The sequence below is a fragment of the Cavia porcellus genome, unplaced genomic scaffold (genome assembly GCF_034190915.1).
Source record: "Cavia porcellus strain 051 isolate PalLab524CR breed Dunkin Hartley unplaced genomic scaffold, mCavPor4.1 scaffold_27, whole genome shotgun sequence".
In the NCBI taxonomy this organism is placed as follows: domain Eukaryota; kingdom Metazoa; phylum Chordata; class Mammalia; order Rodentia; family Caviidae; genus Cavia; species Cavia porcellus.
The window spans coordinates 30,794,715-30,818,472 of NW_026947510.1; the positions used below are offsets into that span (position 1 = coordinate 30,794,715).

General features: G+C 34.8%; 1 protein-coding gene across 1 annotated transcript in view; it reads right to left on the reverse strand.

The window, feature by feature from the left end:
• The window catches only part of LOC100732380 (antigen WC1.1-like), a 157,069-nt gene that overhangs the window by 10,864 nt on the left and 122,447 nt on the right, over nt 1-23,758 (reverse strand). Inside the window, 3 exon segments of the mRNA XM_063238276.1 lie at nt 979-1,293; nt 2,703-3,017; nt 3,095-3,184. Coding sequence (XP_063094346.1) covers nt 979-1,293; nt 2,703-3,017; nt 3,095-3,184 — 720 coding nt within the window.

The window sequence follows — 23,758 nt, forward strand, 5'->3', positions numbered from 1 at the left end:
CTTCAGGAAATCATTTTTCACTCTCTCTCTCTCTCACCCTCCTGTTTTGGTGAGAATAGCATTTTCTCATCACAACAAGTCCTTTTGGATTTTTTCTACCTCTGTTTTTATACTGACCATGTTCTTTCTCATCTTTCTTCTCTCATTGAAGCCTACTTATCCTTTACATCTAAGATAAGTGTTATTTGTCTTTTTTTCATGTGCACACTTCCACAGCATCTTCTGTCTCTTCAGGACACTCAAACTGCTACACAATGAATGTTGTCAGTACTAGATTATAAACTCCATGAGGGAAATGATGTTTGCTTTATTTTTTGTTCTATGGCTTAAAATTAAGCATTAAGTATGCTTCTACCCACAAGGCAATCAGTTGCTTTGGTCCAAACACTGACTGATGTTGTCTACTTAGTCTTGCTGCATTTAATACCAAAGGGCTGGAAACCTAAGCGATAGACCTATAAAACTGGATCCCTCAAGTTTCCTCACTTCCTGCAAGGTCTTGGGCATTTGAGATCATTACTGCTAGACTTATTTTTGTTGTATGACTTAAATGATAATCACAATTTGTTTCACCAGTTTGTGATAAAGGTTAAGCTTCACTACCTGTAAATACCCACAGAATTTCAGGAAATAGATGTCTTATCATATTCATGGTCTTAGTTTTCATTTTGCTAAGAAATTGTAATTTAACATAATGTAACACTTAGCTGGGCAATTGCTTAGTGAGTTTACAGCAGGGCTTGTTCATGCTTCTGCATACTCAGTTCCCCATTCACCTAGTATTTTTTCACATAAATTTGTGTATGCACAGAATTTCTTATTTCTGTTATTGAAATAAGATAGGGAGATGAATACTAAATAATCTAAAACTCAAAGTTCATCCTGTAGACATATTATAGCCCAGCACTTCAGTATGACAGTTTCCTAACAGCAACCTATAGGAAATTGACAGACATGTAGCAATAGACAGTAGATCACCTGCACATGTGATATAAGCTTCATCTCTTGGAAGACAAGACCTGTGTTTCCAAGCATTAGAAGGACACTGCCAGAGAGAAGTATCTGTCTTTCTACACTTGATCCCATCCACCCATTGAAGTCTGGAGCCTTCCCTGGGAGAAATAAAATAGTTGAGAGTCCCACTGTCCCCACAGCCAAGTTGTGAGCAGATTATAGATAACGTGGTGGCTTCCATGGGACTGCGGCAGATGCTACCCCAGGTCCCATTGTAGAAAACTTCTAACCACCCAGCGCACTCTTGGTCCTTGCTTATCAACCGGAGGGCCAGGAACTCTGAAATACAAGGAGAAAAATAGGACAAAATGAGGAGTCAACTCTTAATGTTCTATTTTTTTTTTATTTATAAGAAGTTAAAACTTACTGCTGACTGTACTCAATACAGGTCTCCCAAGCAGAAAGACTGAGTATTTTTTGCTATTTCTGTTTTATTTTTTTTTTTCAAACCTGAATACTTTTTTTTTTACTGTTTAGCATAATGATACGGAGGAGAGCAGAAGGAAATGCCAGGATGCCTGACGTAGGTGCTCTTCAGCAAGGAAAATCTGAACCATTTTTCCTTACTGAACATCTGAAAGACCATGTGAACAATGGTGGGCAGGGTGAATGGGGAAGCCCTTAATATGTTCATGATCTTTGGCATCTGTGAACATGTTGCCTCATTTAGCAAGGGGTTTTGGCAGATAAGATTCAATAAGGACTATTTCTTGATAAGATTTTTCTGGCTTGTCCTGAGTTAACTAGGTGAACCCAATCTAAATATATCCTTACACCTATATCCTAACTAACAGACAACATTTTATGTGACTTGTTACAGGAAGACATGACTGTGAAGAAAATGAAAAGAAGCCAAGAAGTTCAAAGGCATCTTCTAAAAGCAGGGAAAGAGAAGGATATGAGTCATCCCAAATGTAGGCTGTGGACGCTGTTTTTTCAGCCCAGGCAGACATAGAATGGACTTTTGCCTGCAAAAGTGTAAGATAGTTCATGTATGAAGTTTCTTGTTCTGTGGTCATTTGTTACAGTGGCAATAAGATGATAATACAGTGGACCAAAGCATCTTGAACCCACAGAGAACTAAAGAATAAACCCTGATTTTAGGTATACACTGTAGAAAATCATTGTATCTGGTTACAGAGGTGAGAAGCACCAGAAATGGAGATAATGCAAAAAAATGTGAGCACTTATTATATTGTCTCCTAGAAAGACAGGTAATGGAAAAGGCACCTCTTTCCTTCTGGCCCATTGAGCTATGTGAGAAACTACTCAGACTGCTTCAAAGATCAGGAGCATCTAAGGATACTTGAGGATGCAACCTCACTCATCTAGTGCAGACACATATTGGAATACAGTTATATAACCATGACTTAACACAGGCAAACATTTGTGCATTGGTTGTAGCACTATGTAGGGATGTAAACATGAGTTAACAACCTGTATAAGAATTCATAGTAAATATGCAGGCAGTTCTCTTGCACTTCTGCTCTGCTCTGCTCTATGAAGCCTGCTATTGTTGCTACTGTCTTGCACATATGCATTCTCTAATATTGGGACCTAATCTGTAAAAATATTCCCTGGGCCCCAAAGTGCGCTGAAATGCTACTCTCTTTACTCTAACACTATGGTCAGAAGACAGTCAAGAGAGCCTCACTCCTCCTCCCGGACTGTGGACAGTGAGCACATACCTGAGCAGATGACTCCCACATCTTCCTTGTGCCTGCAGTCATGCTGTCCCCAGCCCTGGGAAGGGCAGTTCCACAAGTGGGATTCATCTCCTGTGCAGTTCAATTCATCTAACCAGATGGGCCCTGATCCCTGCCCAAAGTGAGCAGAGACAGTGGCGTTGAGGGCCACTCCACAGCCGAGCTGTCTGCACACCACATGGGCATCTCTCAGGTCCCAACTGTCATCACAGACGGTGCCCCAGGAGCCATCATGTTGGACCTCCACCCTGCCTGCACAGCGACCACCACCATCCACCAGGCGCAGCTGTCCATTGTCTGAGGAGAGACACAGAGTGAGGCAGTGGTGCTTACATGTATGGGAAGGAGCAGAGATGTCCTGGGGATGTCCTCACCTGAGAAGCTGGAAGCTAGATCCTTTGAAACTGTGGAGCCTGGGTCAGAGAGGAAGTCATTTCCTTGTGGAAGCAGCTGCGTTTGGTTTCCTGCAGAGAAGGTGAGAGAGCAAAAACCCGACTTACACTAATGATAGTCTATTCTATCCTTCAAAGATGGACTCCTTATGAAAGTGCTACATTTGCTACATGCTTAAGAAATCCCGATTGACATTATCTCCTTCACAGAAACAAAGACTAAGACCCTGATTGGTCCAAACTACATCAATCAATGCAACAGTTATTTTTAGAAACAAGCTTACCTCTATTAGTATGAAACTCATGAGGCATTCAAAGTGGGATGCCCTCTATAACATAGTTCACTTTGCTGTTAAGATACGTTTTCCTCTCTCTTGTTGTTTGTGTACAGGTATGCTATTGATTTTTAAGTGTTAACTTTGTATCCAGGTATGCTACTGATTTTGTTTATTAATTCTAGAAAACTATTGGTGGGATTTTGGGGGTCTTATATGTAGAGTATCATGTCATCTGTGAATAAAGATAGTTTAACTGCTTCCTTTTTTATTTTTATTCCTTTTATTTCTCTTTCTTGTTTGATTTCCCTGGCTAATGTTTCCAGAACTGCATTGAAAGGGATTGGAAATAGTGGACATCCTTGTCTTGCTCTTGATTGTAGAGTGAAAGCTTTCAGTTTATGTTCATTTAGTTGTTGGTTGTTGGTTTGTCAGAGACTGCTTTTATCAGATTGTGGTAAATATCATCTAAGGCTATGGGGACAAAGGAACACTTTTCCAATGTTGTTGGCAGTGTAGACTGATGTAACCATTGTGGAAATCAGTATGAAGATTCCTTAATGACCTAGGATTAGAGGTCCCATTTGAACCAGTTATTCCCCTTCTATGCATTTTCTGAGATGAACTGAAAGCTTCATACCATAGCGATATACTCGCACCCATGTTTATTACAGCACAATTTGTAATAGCTAAATCTTGGAAAAAACCCAACTTCTCATCAACCAAGGAGTGGATTAAAAAGATGTAATACTTTTATATAAGGTAATATTATTCAGCTACAAAGAAGGAAAAACTTGTGGAGGTTTTTATAGGTAAATAGATGCAACTAGAGTTGATATTGAGTGAAATAAACCAGACTCATATGTGTAAATATTACACTGTGAAATTAAAAATTAAGTAAGACCCAAAATATACAATAGATATTGTGTGAAAGACACAGCTCGCACCTAAAGAAAAACTAAGATAGGTGAAAAGACAAAAGAAGGAAAGAAAAAGGAAAAAATATATACATATAAAACAGGTAAGATAATGATAGTTCATTGAAGAGAGTGGTTTGTGTTTATATTGTTTGAATAATTATACATGCCAATATCTCATAATCTGAGCAATTAATTTGAAGATAACAATATGCAATATATTAACTATTGTCATTTTCCTATTATATTGTTTTTGAAATTTTGTATCTTTGTTTTTAAACAACGTTTTGTATCTTTTGTATTTTTTTTCTCTTTGAAAGAAAATTAAAAACTAGATTTTCTTCTGCTTTTTCTGTATTGGCTACCCTTTAAATTCACTTTTGCCTCAGCCTTGACTCCCTCATTTTCTGCTAAGAGCCCCAGCTTCTTCATTCTTTACCAAAATGAGGGCAAGGACATGAAGAGTGGTGTAGAGTCATTACAGGGGATCCTTTCCCACTTCCTCTTCAGTGATCACCTTCTGGCTGTGACAAGGGCAACTGAAATTCTGTATCCATGCTCTCATATTGATGTAAAAGGGCCAGGTGAATCTCCTTCTTAAGACGTTATTCATTCAAGAGTATCTACATTCAGTAGAGCATTTTCCAAATTGGCGTTGCTACGGGAATACAAGTATAATTCAAGATTGACAAGAGAGGTACCCCTGTTAATAAGAAAGGGTTAATTAAAGGTGGGCTATTCTTCATAAGCATAAGTGTCCAATTTCTAATCATTTAAATTCTTTTTGTGTAAGATGATTTACTGTTAAATTCATTTCCTGGAAGAAGAAAAGTTACCCCTTTTCTGAATAATTCTATGATTTGTCTTCTAAAATATCTGCCAGTCAAAAAGCTCATGTTAGAAATATTAACTTGAAAGCCAAGAAGAAAAAAAAATTCACCATAAAATAAATTTTCAAATAGTATTCAACTAGTAGAGTAACCATCGAGGGAATTTAAATAACTGCAATAAAATATTCAGGGAATTAAATAATAAGTATATTTTGGAAGTGAAATTATTACAGAAATTCAACCAAACCTAGAGAGTGAGACCATATCTATAATTTAGTCCATATCTAAAATTAAAGTCCATAAATACAATATCTGTGTTTAACAACACAACAGTAGATAACAACAATGTAGAAACATATAGTAAAATGGTGGAATACAAAAAATAGTGTTAGGCACAGGAAGATGAAATAAGAGAAAACCTTAAACACAGTAAGAGAGAGTGAGATGATATAATATTACTATATATTATTTAGGCACTAGTTGTATCTTGCCAAAATTATAGTAGTAAAAGTAGAAATTAGAAGTATACAAGTGGAATATTTAATGTGCTTGAGATTTTGTGAGATTTTTTCCATTAAAATTTGTGATAATGCATTCTTTTTTAATTTTGTTTTACTTTAAAGAGAATAAGACAAAAGAGGAATGAACAAAACAAATCAGAACAGAACAATGTAAGCAACACAGCACTTCACAACAAGACAATCAGATATTAACAATAGCTACCATAATGTCTCTTTCCTTGAAATAGTTGAGCATACTTTCATACACAATAGTATCAAACATAACAAAATAGTATAAAACAATTCAAGAGAATGAAAGTATTACAGGGTATTTAGAATAAAGTAACAGAAAATTAACAATGAGTGCTAAAATATCTCAATTTCCATAAAAATTTTCTTTATACTATCATGTATATTAAAAAACAATAAGACACATCATGATAGAACCAATGGAAATAGAAGACCAAAAGCATGGTAGGACTTCAAAGAAAGATGATATTAAATCAGCAATGGCTGGCATAATGTCCTGTTTCCTTCAAAGTAGCTGTTAATACCATCACATATAATAACATCAAACAAAACAGAGTAACACTATTCCAATGAAAGAATTAAAACATTATAAGGCTTCAAAGCAATGTAATGGGGAACCAAGATTACCATAAAATCTTCTGTACTCTTACCATTTCTTACACTAGGGAGATTGTACAGTATTTATACATGTGAGTTTGATTTATTTCACTTATGAGTATGGTCTCATGTTGCATCAATTTATTTATAGATATCTCAATGTGGTCATTCTTTACAGCTGAGTATTACTACATTGTATAAAAAACTACAACTTTTTAATCCATTCCTCAGTTGATGAACACTTAGTTTGTTCCCAATATCTGGCTATTACAAATTGGGCTGCTATAAACATGGGTGCAAATATATCATAGTGGTATGATGATTTCAGTTCTGGGAATATGCCCAGAAGTGGAATAGATGGGTCAAAAGGGACTTCCAATCCTATTTTTGAGGAATCTCCAGACTGACCTGCACAGTGGTTGCACCAGACTACACTCCCACTAACAGTGCAGAAGAGGTCCTTTTGCCCCACAGCTTCTCCAGCATTTGTTGTTGGTAGTTTTCTTGATCCTGGGTATTGTTTCAGGTGTGAGATGGAATCTCAATGTGATTTTAATTTGCATTTCTCTAATGAGTAATGATGATGAACATTTTTTCATGTATGTATTTGCCATTTGTATTTCTCCATCTGAGAACTGTGCATTCAATGCAGATGCTCATTTTTGGATTTTGTCCTTGAATTTTGGGGGTCTGATTTTAAAAATTCTTTGTTTGTTTTATACAGAAGACCTTTGTCCGAGGGACAGTTTACTAAGATTTTATCCCAATTTTGGGTTTTCTTTTCACTATTCTGGAGATTTCTTTCGACATGCAGAAACTCTGTAATACGATATGATGCAATTATTAACTCTGGGAAGCATTTCCCATGTGATATGATTCTTGTTCATGAATTCTCTACCTACGCCAATGTCTTCAAAGTTTCTACCCAATTTGTCTTCCAATAGATTTAGTGTTTCTATTTTAATATTCAGATTTTTGATCCATTTAGACTTTAGTTTAGTACATGGTGATAGGCACGGGTCTAGTTTTAGTTTTTGGCATATGGAGAGCCAGTTTTTCCAGCACAATTTATTAAAGAGACTTTATTATCATTCTTCCAGTGAACATGTTTGGCCCCTTTATCAAAGATAAGGTGATTGAGTGCTGGTAGATGTGGTTGTATTTTCTAATTTATTCCATTGATCTTCAGATCTGCTTTTATTCCAGTACCATGTTGATCTTATTACAGTAGCTGTGTAGTATAACTTCAAGTCAGGGATTGTGATGCCTCTTGCCTTGTCTTTGCTGCTTAGAATTGCCTTTGCTATTCTAGGTCTCTTTTAGCTCCGGATGAATTTTAGGAGTGGTTTCTCTAGATCTGTGAGGCATGTTAGTGGCATTTTGGTTGGGATTGCATTGAATCTGTATGTCAATTTTGGGAGAATGACCATTTTCACTATATTTATTCTTTTTATCCTTGAGCAAGGTATGTCTTTCCATTTACTGAGGTTCTCTTTGATTTATTTTTTCAGGATATTGTAATTTTCCCAAAATAGATACTTTATTTCTTTTATTAGGTTAATTTTTAAATATTTCATCAACATATTTGGCCCCTTTATCAAAGATAAGTTGATTGAGTGTTTGTAGATATATTGGTAGTGTTGGTAGAAGTATTTCATTTTTTTGGATGTAGTATGAAGGGTGTGGCTTCATTTTATTTCTCTCTCAGTGATTTTGTTGTTAGTGTATAGGAATGCTATTGACTTTTGAGTATTGAATTTGTATCCAGCTACATTGCTGAATTTATTTATTATATCTAGGATTTTTTCAATGGATTTTTGGGGGCTTCTGTATAGATTATCATGTCATCTGTAAATAATGATAATTTAACTTCCTCTTTTCCTATCTTTATTATTTTCATTTCTTTGTCTTGTATAATTGCTCTGGCTAGTATTCTTAGCCAGATAAGAGACATCTTTGTGTTGTGTCTGATTTTAAGATAAATGCCTTCAGTTCTTGGCCATTTAATATGATGCAGGCTGTTGGTTTGTCATAGATGGCCTTTACCATATTGAGGTAAAGACCATCTTCCAATTTTCTGGAAGGTTCTTATCATGTATGAGTGTTGGACCTTATCAAAAGCTTTTTCTGCATCTATAGAAATGATCATGTGAATCTTAACTTTTGGCTTTATTGATATGTGGATTACATTTATTGATTTACATATTTTTAATCTTGTCTGAATGCCTGGGATGAATCTCACTTGGTCATGGTGCATAATCTTGATGATTTGCTGCAACCTTTTAGCAAATATTTTATTGAGGATTTTTGCATCTGTGTTCATTAGGGAGATTGGCCTATAGTTTTCTTTTTTAGTTGGGTCTTTCTCAGGTTTTGGTACTAGAATAATATTTGCTTCCAGGAATGACTTAGGAAGAATTGCTCCCCTTTCAATTTCACTGAAAAGTTTGAGTAGTGTTGGCATTAAGTCTTCTTTGTATTTCTTGTAGAATTCCACAGTGAATCTGTCTGGGTGTAGGCTCTTCTTTATAGGTAAGGGTTTAATTACATTTTCAATTTCATTAATAGAAATTGGGTTATTTAGCAGTTTTACATCTTCTTGACCCAGCTTGGTATTTCATATGCTTCTAGGAATCTGTCCATGTCTTCTGTGTTATCAAACTTATGAGAGTAGAGATTTTCAAAATAGGTGTTGGTGATCCTCTGTGTTTCCACAGTCTGTAGTGATTTCACCTTTTTCATTCCTTATTGCATGAATTTGAGCTTTTCCTTTCCTTTTAAAATAAGGTTGGCGAGAGGCTTTTGTATTTTATTTATTCTTTCTTTCTGATGTTGTTGGATTGAACACTCTGTAATTGTCTATCAAATTCATTTGTTCAGAGATGTGATTCAGTCCTGTTATTTCTTTTGTTGATTTTCTGTCTGGTCAATCAATGTTGTGTTAATTGTGTTTTTGCTTATTTGATTTTCCATTTCTGTTAGTACTTGTTTTGCATAGCTGAGTGCTCTGGAATTTGGTGCATATATATTTAAGACTTATCTATTCTTGAAATTTTCCCCTAAGCAGTGTGTGGTGACCTTGTTTATCTCTTTGGATTATTCTTTGTTTGAAGTTCACATTGTCTGCAAACAGAATATCTACACCACAGTTTTTTTTTTTTTTTTTTTTTTTTTTTTTTTTTTTTTTTGGTTCCTGTTGCATGAAGTATTGTTTTCCTCCTTTGACTTTCAGTCTATGAGTTTCTTTTTGGGTTTGATGTGTTTATTGTAGTCAGTATGTGGTTCAATATCATTTCTTGTTCCATTCTTCCAGTCTGTTTCTTTTAAATGGTGAATTAAACCCATTTACATTAATGATTATAACTGTTCTATTCTTGTTTACTTTTGACATGTTATGTTTCTGCTGTTGTATCTTTATTTTTTCCATCTTGTGCAATTGTCTGCCTTGCTTAGTGTTTTTTTTTCCTATCTAGAATGTCTTTCTGTATTCTTTGCAGGGTTGATTTGATGATCATGTAGTTCTTCAGCTGTCCTTTGTCATGGAAGTATCTTATTTTTCCATCCATTTTTGAAGGGAAGTTTTGTAGGGTACATCAGTGTGGGTTGGAATTGATTTTCCTTTAGGATCTGAAATAGTTCACTCCATTGTCTTCTTGACTTCATTGTTTGTGTTAGAAGTCTGCTGTTATTCTGATAGGTTATCCTTTATAGGTGTCTATCTTTTCTAACAGCTTTTAATATTTTGTTCTTATGTTGAATTTCTGGGATGGTGATTATTGTATGTCTGGTTGTAGTTTTATTTTGGTTATGGCTATTTGGAGTTCTATATGCTTCACTATTCCTAATGTCAGTTTTCATTCTCATGTTTGGGAAATTTTCATTTACTACTTCTGTAAAAACTCTCTTGATATAATTTGTGTTGTCCTCTTCTTTTTCATTTATCTCTATCAATAATATATTGTTTTTCTTTTCGTAATCATACAACTGTTGAGTTTTTATATCCTGATTCCTTGTTATTTAAAAAAAAAGATCTTTCCTTTCCTGTTCACTAGCTGCAGTCTTGTCCTCAAGGTCTGAAATTCTCTCTTGAATCTGGTTACGGTGGTTTTGTCAACTTTGGGTGGAATTTTGGATTTCCTGCATATCTCTTTGAATGTCCTTCCTGCCTTCTGTTTGTTTCTTATACTGTTTATTCAGGGATTCCATCTTTTGGTTATGTTCTTCTAATTTTTTATTGTGTCTCCTTTAGGTGTGCTCAGCCTATCTTTCATTTCTTTTATCATTTCTTCTTTTACCTGGGAGATTATTTCTGATCTGAGTTCTTTTATAGCTTCCAGGAGTTGCTTCTTTATTTCAGTTGCTATCATTTCAGGCATTTCAATGTATGGCTTATACTTTTTCTATATTCATGGCTCCTAGGCTTTCTTGGGATGGCTGGAGGTTTGAGATTGACTTTTGGTGTTTCGTCTTTCCATTTTCCTTTATTTTTGTGTTTTGACCAGTGTTCCAAAGCTTCTCCCAGACATGTTGTAAATCATCTCCTGTACCCTCAGTTCTTAGGACTGAATGGAGATTGCTGAGTGTGGCTCTGTCTGGCCTGCAGGACCTCCTCTGCCACTCTTGGTGTTACAGGAAGCTGGGCTGGCTCATAACCATTCTGGGTGATGGTCCAAAGCTCTCCACTAACTAGTCTTGGTGCCCTGAAATTTACCTCATACAGCTTCAGTTCTCCATATTGAAAGAAGTTCAGTGGGTTTGGTGTCCAGTCAGGCCCATGAAGCCTACCAAGTCTAGTCCAGTATTTCAGGAAGCTGGGTGGGCACATAATCACTGGGATTGCTGATCTTAAACTCTCCCCATGTCAGTTCCAGTGTGCTGTAACTCCCCTCAAGTGGCCTCAGCTCCCTGATTGAAAGCGATACTGCATTCTTTGACAGTTGGGCTCTGATGTTTCTCCTTGACCTTCTGATGACCTTGCTAAGTTGTTTGTAACAGAATATGGTGAAGTCAACATCACTTAGTAGCCCAGCTCAAAATAGTCATGCTTCCTTTTATTGATTCACGAGGAGGTACACTTTAAGGAATGTCTAGTCTTTTGAGACTGTATTATGTGAAAGGCATTTGCAGGTGGTTTAGGTAGCATCCCCAGATGAATTTGCAGTTGTTACCATGGTGCCTGAGCTCTCTTAAATTCCCATCTACAAGACTTCAAGTGACCTGATATCTAAGTGCACCTTCATAGGATACCCAAAATGATAACTGCTACATTTAGTTATCTTAAGTTCCTGGGGTTAGGCAATCATGAGCAAAACAGTATATATTCATTTTCTGATTTTTTTCTTGAGTAAATTTATAATTCAATAATAGTAACTGGGACATTTATGCATCCCATCAGACCCAGAAATACTACACTGTCATGTTTATTGTAGCACTATTCCCAGTAGCCAAGATCCAGAATTTACCTAGATTCTCATCGACAGTTGAATACAAATAAGATTTGGTATATAGACAAAATGGAATATTATACAGCAATGCCTGATAATGAGATATTGTCATTTGCAGCCAGATGGATTGACATTATGATAAATAAAATAAATGAAAACAGAAAAAAAATATTGGCTGTTTCAAAAACTATGTGGAAACTAAAAAATTTGACCCGAATGCATCTGCTTCTAATTACTATAGGCAGTTGGTAGTACTTTATAGATTTAGCTATGTCCACTCTGATATTGACAATTTATGTTGTGAAACAAGATAATGAGACTGGCGTTCCATAATTAGTTTTGCTAATGTTTCTTCTGAATTGCTATTTAGATAGGAGTCAAAATTAATTTACTTTTATGAAGGTCATTCTTAAACATCAATGTACAATGTTCTCAAAGCTTGAAATATGACAGAAAAATAACATATGGGTTTAGATTTGATAAAAATATAGTGAAATACACAGTAATATCATTGTCTCTCAAAATGCATTCCTTTTTTTTCCAGGTCTGGAATTCTTTTTTAGTGATTGTCTAGTTCAACTGTGAGGTTGACTTAAAGTCCTGAATTGATTTAAAAACTTTACCTTAAATAAGAATGATGTTTATAAATATCACATTGTGTCTTTAGCATAAAAAGTAATAACAACTTTAGGAGAAATAAAACCCAAAATGTGTAATTGCTATTGTAAAAAAAAGAGGAAAAGTAAGTGTTCTAAAGGATATAATAGCATGTATGTTTAAATATGCAAGATAGATGAATATATTACTAAATTTTTGTTAGATAACTGAGCAGAACTGTTTGCAGTCTCACTGTTTGAATGCCCACTTTGTGTGCTTTAATTTTTTTTTATTTTAAAGAGATTAAGATAAAGAGAACATAACAAAAGAGATCAGAACAATTTAAGCAACACAGTACACAAGACAACCTGCTATAACAGTAGCTACCATAATGTCTCTTTCCTTGAAATAGTTGAGCATACTTTCATACACAATAGTATCAAACATAACAAAATAGTATAAAATCATTCAAGAGAATGAAAGTATTGCAGGGCATGCAGAATCAAATAACAGAAAATGAACAATAGTTACTATATTATCTCATTGTCCATAAAAATTTGTTTATACTACCACACATTATAAAGTCTAATAAGATACTACATGATAGAACCCATGGAAACAGAAGAACAAAGGTATGGTAGGACTTCAAAACAAGATGACATTAAATCAGCACTGGCCATTATAATGTCTTGTTTTCTTCAAATTAGCTGTTCATATCATCACAGATAATAAAAGCAAACAAGCCAGGATAAAACCATTCCAACTAATGAGTGGAAACATTATAAGGCTTCAAAGCAATTTAATGGGGAATCATAATTACCATAAACTTTTATGTACTCTTTCCGTTTCTTACACTAGGGAGACTATACGGTATTTATAAAAGTGAGTTTGATTTATTTCAACCATGAGTATGGTTTCAAGTTGCATCGATTTATTTATAAATATCTCAGTGTGGTCATTCTTTATAGCTGAGTATTACTACACTGTATAAAAACACCACAAACTTTTTAAATCTGTTCCTCAGTTGATGGACTCTTAGGTTGCTTCCAAGATCTGGCTATTACAAATTGTGCTGCTATAAACATGGGCGTACATGTATCACTATAGTATGATGTTTTCAGTTCTGGGAATATGCCTAGATAATTTTGTAACTTGAACAACTATTTCTAGGATGACAGTATGTAATTTGCCAACTAGTGACTTCTTTGTGCTTATTTTTAAAAATTCTGAATTATTACTATGCTTTTGCTGTTTTGCTTTTTTCCCCTTTAAATAAAATTAAAAAAAAAAAAAAACTTTTACCTTTCATGATCATTTTGACATTGAGAAGGAGTCAGAGTTTGCATGGTACCAGATTCAGTGAATAAGTTGAATGAGTAAACACTGTAATATTTGAGGATTCTGACTTTCTGTTAGTTGTCATTTGACAAAGCATTTGTTGTAGTTTTAATCACACTTCATGAAGATTTTCCACAACTGTCCCAAAAAGTAGTAAGAATGATAAGTGTGCTCAAAATCAATGAAAGTATTTTGAGCAGAATTAAAGCAATTAGTATTTTAGTGTAACTTTTTCAAAGTTCAAATACTGTGTAATTTGGCCTCTGCTGACATCACCATACTTAAAACTGAGAATACTCAACACAATTGGATGTATTTTCAAAAGTATCAGAGTCTTTAAATTCGAAGAAAACTTGTATATTTTCCACATATATTAAAGAAAACTAAACACACATGACAGTAGAATGCAATGCAGTATCTCAAATCTTTTACTAGCAGTTACATATTTGAGAAATTTGGTAAGATAGGGGTGAGCCATAATATAAATAATTGCATTGGAACAAGGTTACAATGTGTCATTTGACAATTGCACTGTGATTAAGGAAATTCTTTAAAGTATTTTAGGGATAAGCCATAATGCACAGACAATTGGGATTGGTCATGAGCTGAAGCACACATGAATCCTCACTGAACCACATGTATATGGGAACTAGGCACCAACATCTCTGCTTGGTTAACTGCTTCCTTAAGAAGCTCGGCCATGTGCTCATCCCCAGACAGAAGGCCGCTGGAGAGCTAAAATGGAAGATGCCATAGTGGATCAAAAAGAGAAGAAATCCAAAGTACAGAAAATACCAAAATACAGACAATAAAAAGAAATGCTGAGGCAGAATTCGAAATTTTGGCAACGAGCCAATGCAGATAAAAGCAAAAACAGTAATACACAACTTTGTTAAAGAACAAGAAAATTATAGTCTGGAATGGAGAGTTGATATTGTTGCATTCCAACCTTCTGTTGGAAGAGATGTAAGTCCAAATCATAATGTTACAGAAGATCAGCCAATGATAAACGGGGCTAAAATCTGAGAGGATGATTTAAATGAGAGCAAAAAAAATGGGCAGATTTACCTCCAATTAAGAGAAAAAACATTTATGTACAGTTGGCAACAACAAAGGGCAATGTCATAAGTGCAAGTAGACAACTGGAGAAGGAAAACATTAATATAACATATGAAAACTTAAAATTTGGCGATGTGTCCTAGTCCCAACCCACCATGTAAATTTGAAGGTGTCTTTGAGTGTTACCCTGAATTGATGGAAAACATTGAAAGGGAAAGTTTTCAAAAGCCAACACCAATTCAGTCACAAACAAGTATGGCCAATATTTCTGCAAGGGATAGATCTTACTGGAGTAACATGAACTGGAACAGGGAAGATGTCGTCCTATTTAATGCCTGGATTTATTCATCTAAATTGTCAACCAGTAGCTAAAGAAAAAAATGAGTGGACAAGGCATGTTAGTCCTTATACCTACTCAGGAATTGGCTTTTGGAGTAGAAGCTGAATGTTCTGAAAATTTATATAAATTTCTAAGAAGTGTCTGTATGCATAGTGATGGAGATAGAAATGGAACAAGACAAGATGTTTCAAGAGGTGTGGACGTCATCATTGCAACTCCTGGAAGACAGAATGACCTGCAAATGAATAACTTTGACTGCTTGAAAAGTGTAACATACTTGGTTTTAGATGAAGCAGATAAGATGTTGGACATCTTCGGGATTTGTCTCAGATAACATAGATTTTGTTAGATGTGCTCCCAGATAGATAGACTATTATGTCATGTGGTACTTGGCCATGGGCTATCTGTTGATTTGCACAATCTTATGGAAAGGCTCAATGATTGTGCATGTTGGTACTTTGGAGCTAGTTACTGTACAGTGAAGTGAGATATCATGATCACCACAGAAGAAGAGAAATGAACTTATATCCAAAACTTCTAGAATATATATCACCTAAAGACAAAGTCAGTATCTTTGTGAGCAGAAAAGCAGTTGCTGATCATTTATCTAATGATCTGATTTTTCGACAGATATCAGTAGAGTCTTTGCATGGCAATAAAGAACAAAGCTATTGAGAAAAAGCATTAGAGAACTTTAAAAAAGGTAAAGGGAAAACTGGCATCTCGAGGTCTAGATGCCCACAGCATTACCATGTTTATAATTATGATTTTTCCCAGAATATTTAAGAATATGTACACAGAGTAGGGCACACTGGAATAGCAGGAATGACTGGTATGACAATTGCGCTTATCACAAGAAATGATTGGAAAATTGGCATTGAATTGATTAACATTCTGGAAAGAGCAAATCAAAATGTTCCAGAGGAGCTTGTCTCAATAGCTGAAAGATACAGAGAAAATAAACTGAATAGTGGAAAAACATAGGGAGACTTCAAAGAAAGCCACAGAAGTTTTATTAGTATTTCATGATGAAAAAGTTATTAGCCAACTAGAGAACTCAAGGATTTTTAGAAGTACATGCTACTCAGGATGGAAGTATTGAAACATACTGATGATATGGGGAGACTTGAACAATAGTGTTTTAAAATGTAGAATTCAATATTTTATACTACTTAAAAGTATTTCAACTTGAGTTGAAATTTTTGGTGGATTTTTAGCACATAGCAGAAGAGCTTCTTTTACTTAAAAGTGTTTTTAATTAAACAAAACCATATCTTTAAAACTGTGGCACAGGCCTGCAGCTCCAGCACTCAAGAGACCGAGGCAGGAGGATCATGAGTTTGAGCCCAGCCTGGACTACATAGGCAGACAAGGCTCAAAAACCAAATAAATGAGAACTCTTCTAAAAAAATCTCCTAGAATATTGTAGTAAAGAGTCTTTAAAAGAATTTAACACTTGTTCAGATGTCATTGCAGCAATAAAAGAGAACTATTAAAAATAAATGTCAACTTCTACAATAAAATACCAGTTGAAAAAAATAGGCATTATGTTAGTCATATAGATTTAGTCATTCCAAAAGGTCTTATATATTCAGGGAGAAAATAGGCTGAAGGTGAGAATAAAGCAGAATACTAATGTTGGAGAATATGCATGAAGATTATCAGGCAATTTTCATACTATTCTCATAGTTTTTATGATAGTGTTGAAATTATGCCTAAGAAATTTCAAAAACTGACAAAGGGGGTTGGGGATTTAGTTCAGTGGCACAAGCACTAGCCTGGTAAGTGCAAGGTCATGAGTTCGATCCCCAGTACCAAAAACAAAAACAAAAACAAACCACAAAGAATGAAGTTGGAACTAAGACAGAGAATACATTCCTAGAATATTTCACTGAAAGAAATATGAATAACATCAAAATCATTAAACATCTAGAAGATAACTCAGTTAAGGATGTCTAAAATTCTGCCAAAAATTAAACAGCTACTATTGAGGACTGTAATGTCTAAATTAATTTGTAGACTCAATGTCGGCGGTATATTATTTCCAGATATTTGTATTCGATAAATGTAATCTCAATCAAAATACCATTAGGCTTTTTGTATTAAATATGAGAACTTGACTCTAAATTTTATATGGATCAAGAATGAACAACACATTTGACAAGAAAAGCAAGAAAATTAAATGTTATTTTAAAATCGCTCCTTTAAGTTATATGAGCATATGTACTATAAAGATTTATTAACTAAAGAGATATGTTATTCATGCAAGGATAGACACATGGATGCACAGCAGAAGAGAGTATAGGAGCAGACTCTGATATTTTACACAGTGTTCAAGAGTCAGGTGGTGATGCAGTTGGCAAGACAGCTCTCTGGGAAGGGGTTTTGAGACTTTGCTCTATGGAATTCACAAACCAATATGAAGATTTCTCTCATATCACAAACAAATATCAATTCCAGAAAGATTAGAAAATATATGCAAAGGAAAAGAATTAAGCTTCTATATTTTTGAAAATCTTTTTATGATCTTAGCATAAGCAACATTCTTTTAGAAACCACACAGGAGACTGTTCTGGGGACAGTTGCATGACTGGAGAGAGGAGTTTGAATTTCACTTTTCCCTTTTTCTGTTGACTCCAGATGCTGCAGCTGGTAAGACAAGTTTGAGATCTGCCCTTCCCTCCCTTTAATGGTGAGACTCAGGGACACCAAACCTGTGGGAAAGCCGGTGGTTAAGGTGCATACAATGGACAGGAAGAACTAAAGCCATGGTAATGTCTCATGCAGTGGTAACAATTCTAGTGAAAAGGTAGCAAGTTAGGAGAATGAGTGCAGTGCTTGAGGACAAAGACACAAGGAATAGAAGTGGATGGGTAGGGCCTCTCCCTTGTCTTTTCCTGTATTTTCTCTCCTTTTCTTTTTTGTTTTTCTTTTTTAAATCACTGGTGATAACTCCAGCCACAGAGATCTAATCCCTTTCCCCAAACCCAGCACGTCTACCTGCAATCTTGGTTACAGTACATGTTTCTGGGATCCGATTTGGACCTACCACAGAACCATTGACACTAGAGGAATTTCACTACTTTCATTTTTCTCTGTCTGATTGGTTTCCCTCTTGGTATTCAGCTGGAATAATATTTTGTTTTGTTTTGCATTTTGTTTGTTTGTTTTTGTTTTCTTTTCTCATTTTCTCTCCTGTTCTGTTCAATTTAGATCTCTAACCTTTATTTTTGTTTTATCCTGCAATCCTTTTATTCTCTTTAGTCTATTTCACTTAATAATACTGTCATGTGAGTAAACATTGCCTCTTTCTGGTTCACTTCAAAATTCCTAGGCCTTACTTCCAGTTCTTCATCCCGTGTTCTACAATTACCTCAAACCTGAGTGATCATCTTGTTTCCTCTAACTTGTTCCCACTGTATTTAACCTCAGTCATCTCTATATCCTACCTTCTATCTTCTTGAGTTCCTCTAATAAGGTAACAAAGGTCTACTAAGTGGAAAATCATTGCATACAAGTTCCTGGTATAAGTCGAATTCTTTTATATTTATGTAAAACTTATTTCTCTGGTAATAGATATCAGGCTAATTGTTATTGGTTTCTCAGTAGCCAAACTGTATTGACTCTATTGTTATTGCCAACTGAACTACTTTAACATGGATGTAATACATGCTATAACCATTCCAATTCTCCTGTATGACAATATTTTGACTCTGGGAATCATAAACATCATAGTAAAATGGTACCAAAGGAATGGGACCTTCATCAAATAGACATCAACTCTTCAGTCTTAACATATTGGGAACATAGGTTCATGGAATAGACATACAGACCAAGAAACATCTACATCTAAAAGACATCCAGAGGAACAGACCTCTCCTAGAAAAGCCTAACCACAAAGATAAAGTTAACTAACATAAGAAATCTACAAGCATCAACACAGAAAACAAGACAAAGCATCAAAATGCAATCCCAAATGCGCAGCCTACCTAGGACAAGTCCAGAGCACAAAGAAATAGAAGAAATCAGAAGGCAATGAATGGAACTCTGAAATAATAGCAGAAACAAAAATCAAAAGAGAAAATGGAAGCGGTATAGAAAAAAAAATTTCTCAGTAGCAAAAAGAAATTACTATCAAAATAAAAGACATGAAAGCAGACAAAGATAAACAAATAGAGGAGCTCAGAAAAATGATGGAAACCATGAATGCCAAATACATACAAGAGATGAATCAATGAAACAGATGCAAACAGATAAGCAGGAGACTATAATATTCACTGAAAGTATATGCAGCAGATTGAATGAAGGTGAGGTTAGACTATCACATCTAGAGGACAGGAATGTGACTGGCAACCAGGAAAGGAAAGATATCTTTTTAAAAAATTATTTAAAAGAAAAAAAACAAGACAAAACAGTGTAAGGGTACAAGTAATACAGGACTAAAAAAAAAAAAAAAAAAAAAAAAAAAAAAAAAAAAAAAAAAAACAGTAAGAAATCACCAGTTAATAGATTAATAGTTGCTCAAGTCATTGGATCAAAGCATACAAAGTGGTCATTCAAACAGTGAGAATGCAAACAGTTGTGTTAAATGATCCAACAAAAACTCCGTAATATGTTCATCTATCCTAACACACTTAAACACACTTGCAGTTGTATCCTTTAGAGCACTTCTATTCCTCTCTTTTTTTTTACAACAAAATTTACACATTTTGGGCTTTATTACTTCCGTAGTTCTTAGTAATTTTGGGGGGGAAGAAAATAAAACCAAATATGACAAAACAAAGCTGTCAGTCAAAATGAAGGATAGACATAGTACATGATGTAAAAACAGAGTTCAAGGTTATCAACAATGATTACCATATTGCCTCTTGCTTCCTTAAAAAGAATTTCCTATACCATTAGCTATAATTAAGTTGAACAAAACAGTTCAGAACAAGGCCAATAAAACCTAAACATTGTAAACATTACAGGATTCAAAAGAAGATAATAGTCAAGCCAGAATGGGCATCATAGTGAATCTTATCAACTTCAAAGTAGTTGCCTATGGCTTCAAACTTGATACTATCAAATAGAGGGGAACAGAGTCTAATCAGTCAAAACTGGGAGTAATACTGGATTTCAAATCCAGTTAATAGGAAATCAAAAAGTTGCTACAATATATCCTGCTAATTTTTTGATTTTCCCCCTTAATTAAAAATGATAAAAAATTAAAAATAAATAAATAAATATTTTTTAATGAATAAGGGGGAGATTGAGATAAAAGAGGACATAGCAACATAACAACACAGATCAAAACATGACAATTTCAGCCACCGAGGGCTTCACCACCAAATAACCCGACTTAATAGTAGTTACCATAGTGTCTTTTTCCTTGAAGTATCTGAATATAACTTCACATACTATAGCATCAGACATATCAAGACAGCTGAAATCATTCAAGTGGATGAAAGTATTACAGTGTATTTAGAACCAGCTAGCAGAAAATGAACAATGGTTTTTGTATTATCTATTTGCCTAAAAAATTTTGTTTATACTATCACATATAATAAAATTCAGTAACATACAACATGATAAAAACCAATGGAGACAGAAGAGCAACAGTTTGGAAGGGCTTCAAAACAAGATAATATTAAATCAGCACTAGCTATTATGGTGTCTTGTTTTCTTCAAAATAGCTCTTCATTTAATCACAGGCAATAATATCAAGCATCCCAGAATAAAGCCATTCCAATTAATTAGTGAAACCTTATCAAGTCTCAAGGCCACATAATGGAGAATCATGATTACCACATACTTTTATATATTTCAATTATTTTTTACACTAGGGAAACTATTCGCTATTCACATATGTGGGTTTGATTTATTTCATTTATTAGTATGGTCTCAAGCTGTTCCCATTTATTTATAAATATCAAAATGTGTTCCTTCTTTATAGCTGAATAGTACTCCATTCTATAAAAGTGCCACAATTTTTTATCCATTCCTCAGTTGAAGGACACTTAGGTTGTTTCCAAGATCTGGGGATTACAAATTGTGCTGCTATAAACATAGATGCACATTTATCACTGGGCTATGATGCTTTTAGTTCTTCTGGGAATATGCCTAGAAGTGGAATAGCTGGAACAAATGGGACTTCCAATCCCAGCTTTGTGAGAAATCTCCAGACAGACCTCCACAAAGGCTGTACCAGTCTACACTCCCACAAAGAGTGCAGGAGAGTTCCTTTCCCCCTACAGCCTCTCCAGCATTTGTTGTTGGTTTTCTTGATCTTGGCTATTCTTTCAGGAGTGAGATGGAATCTAAGTGTGGTTTTAATTTGCATTTCTCTAATGACTATTGATGATGAACCTTTTTTCATGTATTTATTTGCCATTTGTATTTCTTCATCTGAGAAGTGCGTATTCATCTCAGATGCCCATGTTTTTACTGGATCTTTGAATTTAGGTGGCCTGAGTTTTTTTAATTCTTTATATGTTTTAGAAAAAAGTCCCTTGTCTGAGGGTGAGTTCACTAAGATCTTTACCCAGTTTGTGGGTTTTTGATTCACTATGATGGAGATTGTTTTTAAAATGCAGAAACTTTTTAATAAGAGGTTGTCCCAGTTACTGATTCTGGGAAATATTTCCCGTGCGGTTTGAGTCCTGTTCATGAATTCTCTACCTACCCTAATGTCTTCAATGTTTCTACCCAATTTGTCTTCCAATAGATTTAGTGTTTCTGTTTTAATATTCAGATCTTTGATCCATTTAGATTTTAATTTAGTACATGGTGGTAGGCTTGGGTCTAGTTTTATTTTTCAGCATATGGAGAGCCAGTTTTTCCAACACCATTTATTAAAGAGACTGTCGTTCTTCCAGTGAACCTGTTTGGCTCCTTTATGAATGATAAGGTGATTAAGTGTGTTTATAGTTGTGGTTGTATCTTCTAATGTATTCTATTGATCCTCAGCTCTGTTTTGATTCCAGTACCGTGTTGATTTTACTACTGTTGCTTTGTAGTATAACTTCAAGTCAGGGATTGTGATGCTTACTGCCTTGCCTTTGCTGCTTAGAATGGCCTTTGCTATTCTAGGTCTCTTCTGGTTCAGATTAATTTTAGGAGTGATTTCTCAAAATCTGTGAGGTATGTTGATGGTATTTTTATTGGGATTGCATTGAATCTGTATGAGAGTTTTGGGAGAATGGCCATTTTCACAATGTTTATTCTTCCTATCCATGAACAAGGGAAGTCTTTCCATTTTCTGAGATCATCTTTAATTTCTTTTTTCAGTGTATATACATTTCCCTGTATAGGTCTTGCACTTCTTCCACAAGAAATTTCTTTTTTTTTTGGGGGGGGGAGGTGCTAGTGTGAAGTGTGGCTTCCCTTATTTCTTTCTGTGTTCTTCTGTTGTTAGTGTATAAGGATGTTATTGATTTCTGAGTATTGATTTTGTAACCAGCTACATTACTGAATTTATTTATTGTATCTAAGAGTCTTTCACTGGAGTTTAGGGGGTCTTCTATGTAGAGTATTGTGTCATCTGCAAACAATGATAATTTAACTTCTTATTTTCCTACCTTTACCCCTTTTATTTCTCTCTCTTGTCTAGTTGCTCTGGCTAGTATTTCCAGTACTATATTAAATAGAAGTGGTGATAAAGGAAATCCTTGTCTTCTGCCTGATTTTAAAGCAAAGGTCTTCAATTTTTGGCAATTTAGTATGATGTTGACTGTTGGTTTGTCGTAGATGGTCTTTATTATATTGAGATGAAGAACGTCTATTTTAATTTTCTGTAACATTCTTATCATGAATGAATGTTGGGCCTTATCAAAAGCTTCTTCTGCATCTATAGAAATGATCATGTGGTTCGTATTTTTGGCTTTCTTGATATGATGGATTACATTTATTGATTTACATATGTTGAACCATCCCTGCATGCCTGGGATGAATCCCACTTGGTTGTGGTGTATAATCTTCTTGATAATTTGCTGCATACTATTTGCCAATATTTTATTGAGAATTTTTGCATCTGTGTTCATTAGGGAGATTGGTCTGTAGTTCTCTTTTTTAGTTGGGTCTGTCTCAGGTTTTGGTACTAGAGTAATATTTGCTTCCAGGAATGATTTAGGAAGGATTACTTCCGCTTCAGTTTCATTGAACAGTTTGAGGTGTGTTGGCATTAGGTTTTCTTTGTATTTCTTGTAGAATTCTGCAGTGAATCCATCTGGGCCTTGGCTCTTCTTTGTAGGTAAGGACTTAATTACATTTTCAATTTCATTAATAGAGATTGGGTTATTCAGCAGTTTTACATCCTCTTGATCTAGCTTTGGTACTTCATATGTTTCTAGGAAACTGTCTTTTCTCCATGTTATCAAACCTTTGAGAGTAGAGGTTTGCAAAATAGGTGTTGATGATCTTCTGTATTTCTATAGAGTCTGTAGTGTTTTCAACTTTTTCATGTCTTATTACATGAATTTGAACTTTTTCTTCCCTTTTTATAAATAAGGTTGGCTAGGGGCTTCTCAATTTTATTTATTCTTTCAAAGAACCAACTCTTTGATTCCTTAATTCTTTGGATTGTTTTCTTCGTCTCTATTGCATTGATTTCTGCTCTGATTTTTATAATTTCCTCTCTTCTTTTGGATTTGGGCTTGACTTGCTCATCTTTTTGTAGCTGTTTGAGGTGTAGCATCAGGTTATTTATTTGTATTCGTTCTGTTTTACTTATGTGGGAGCT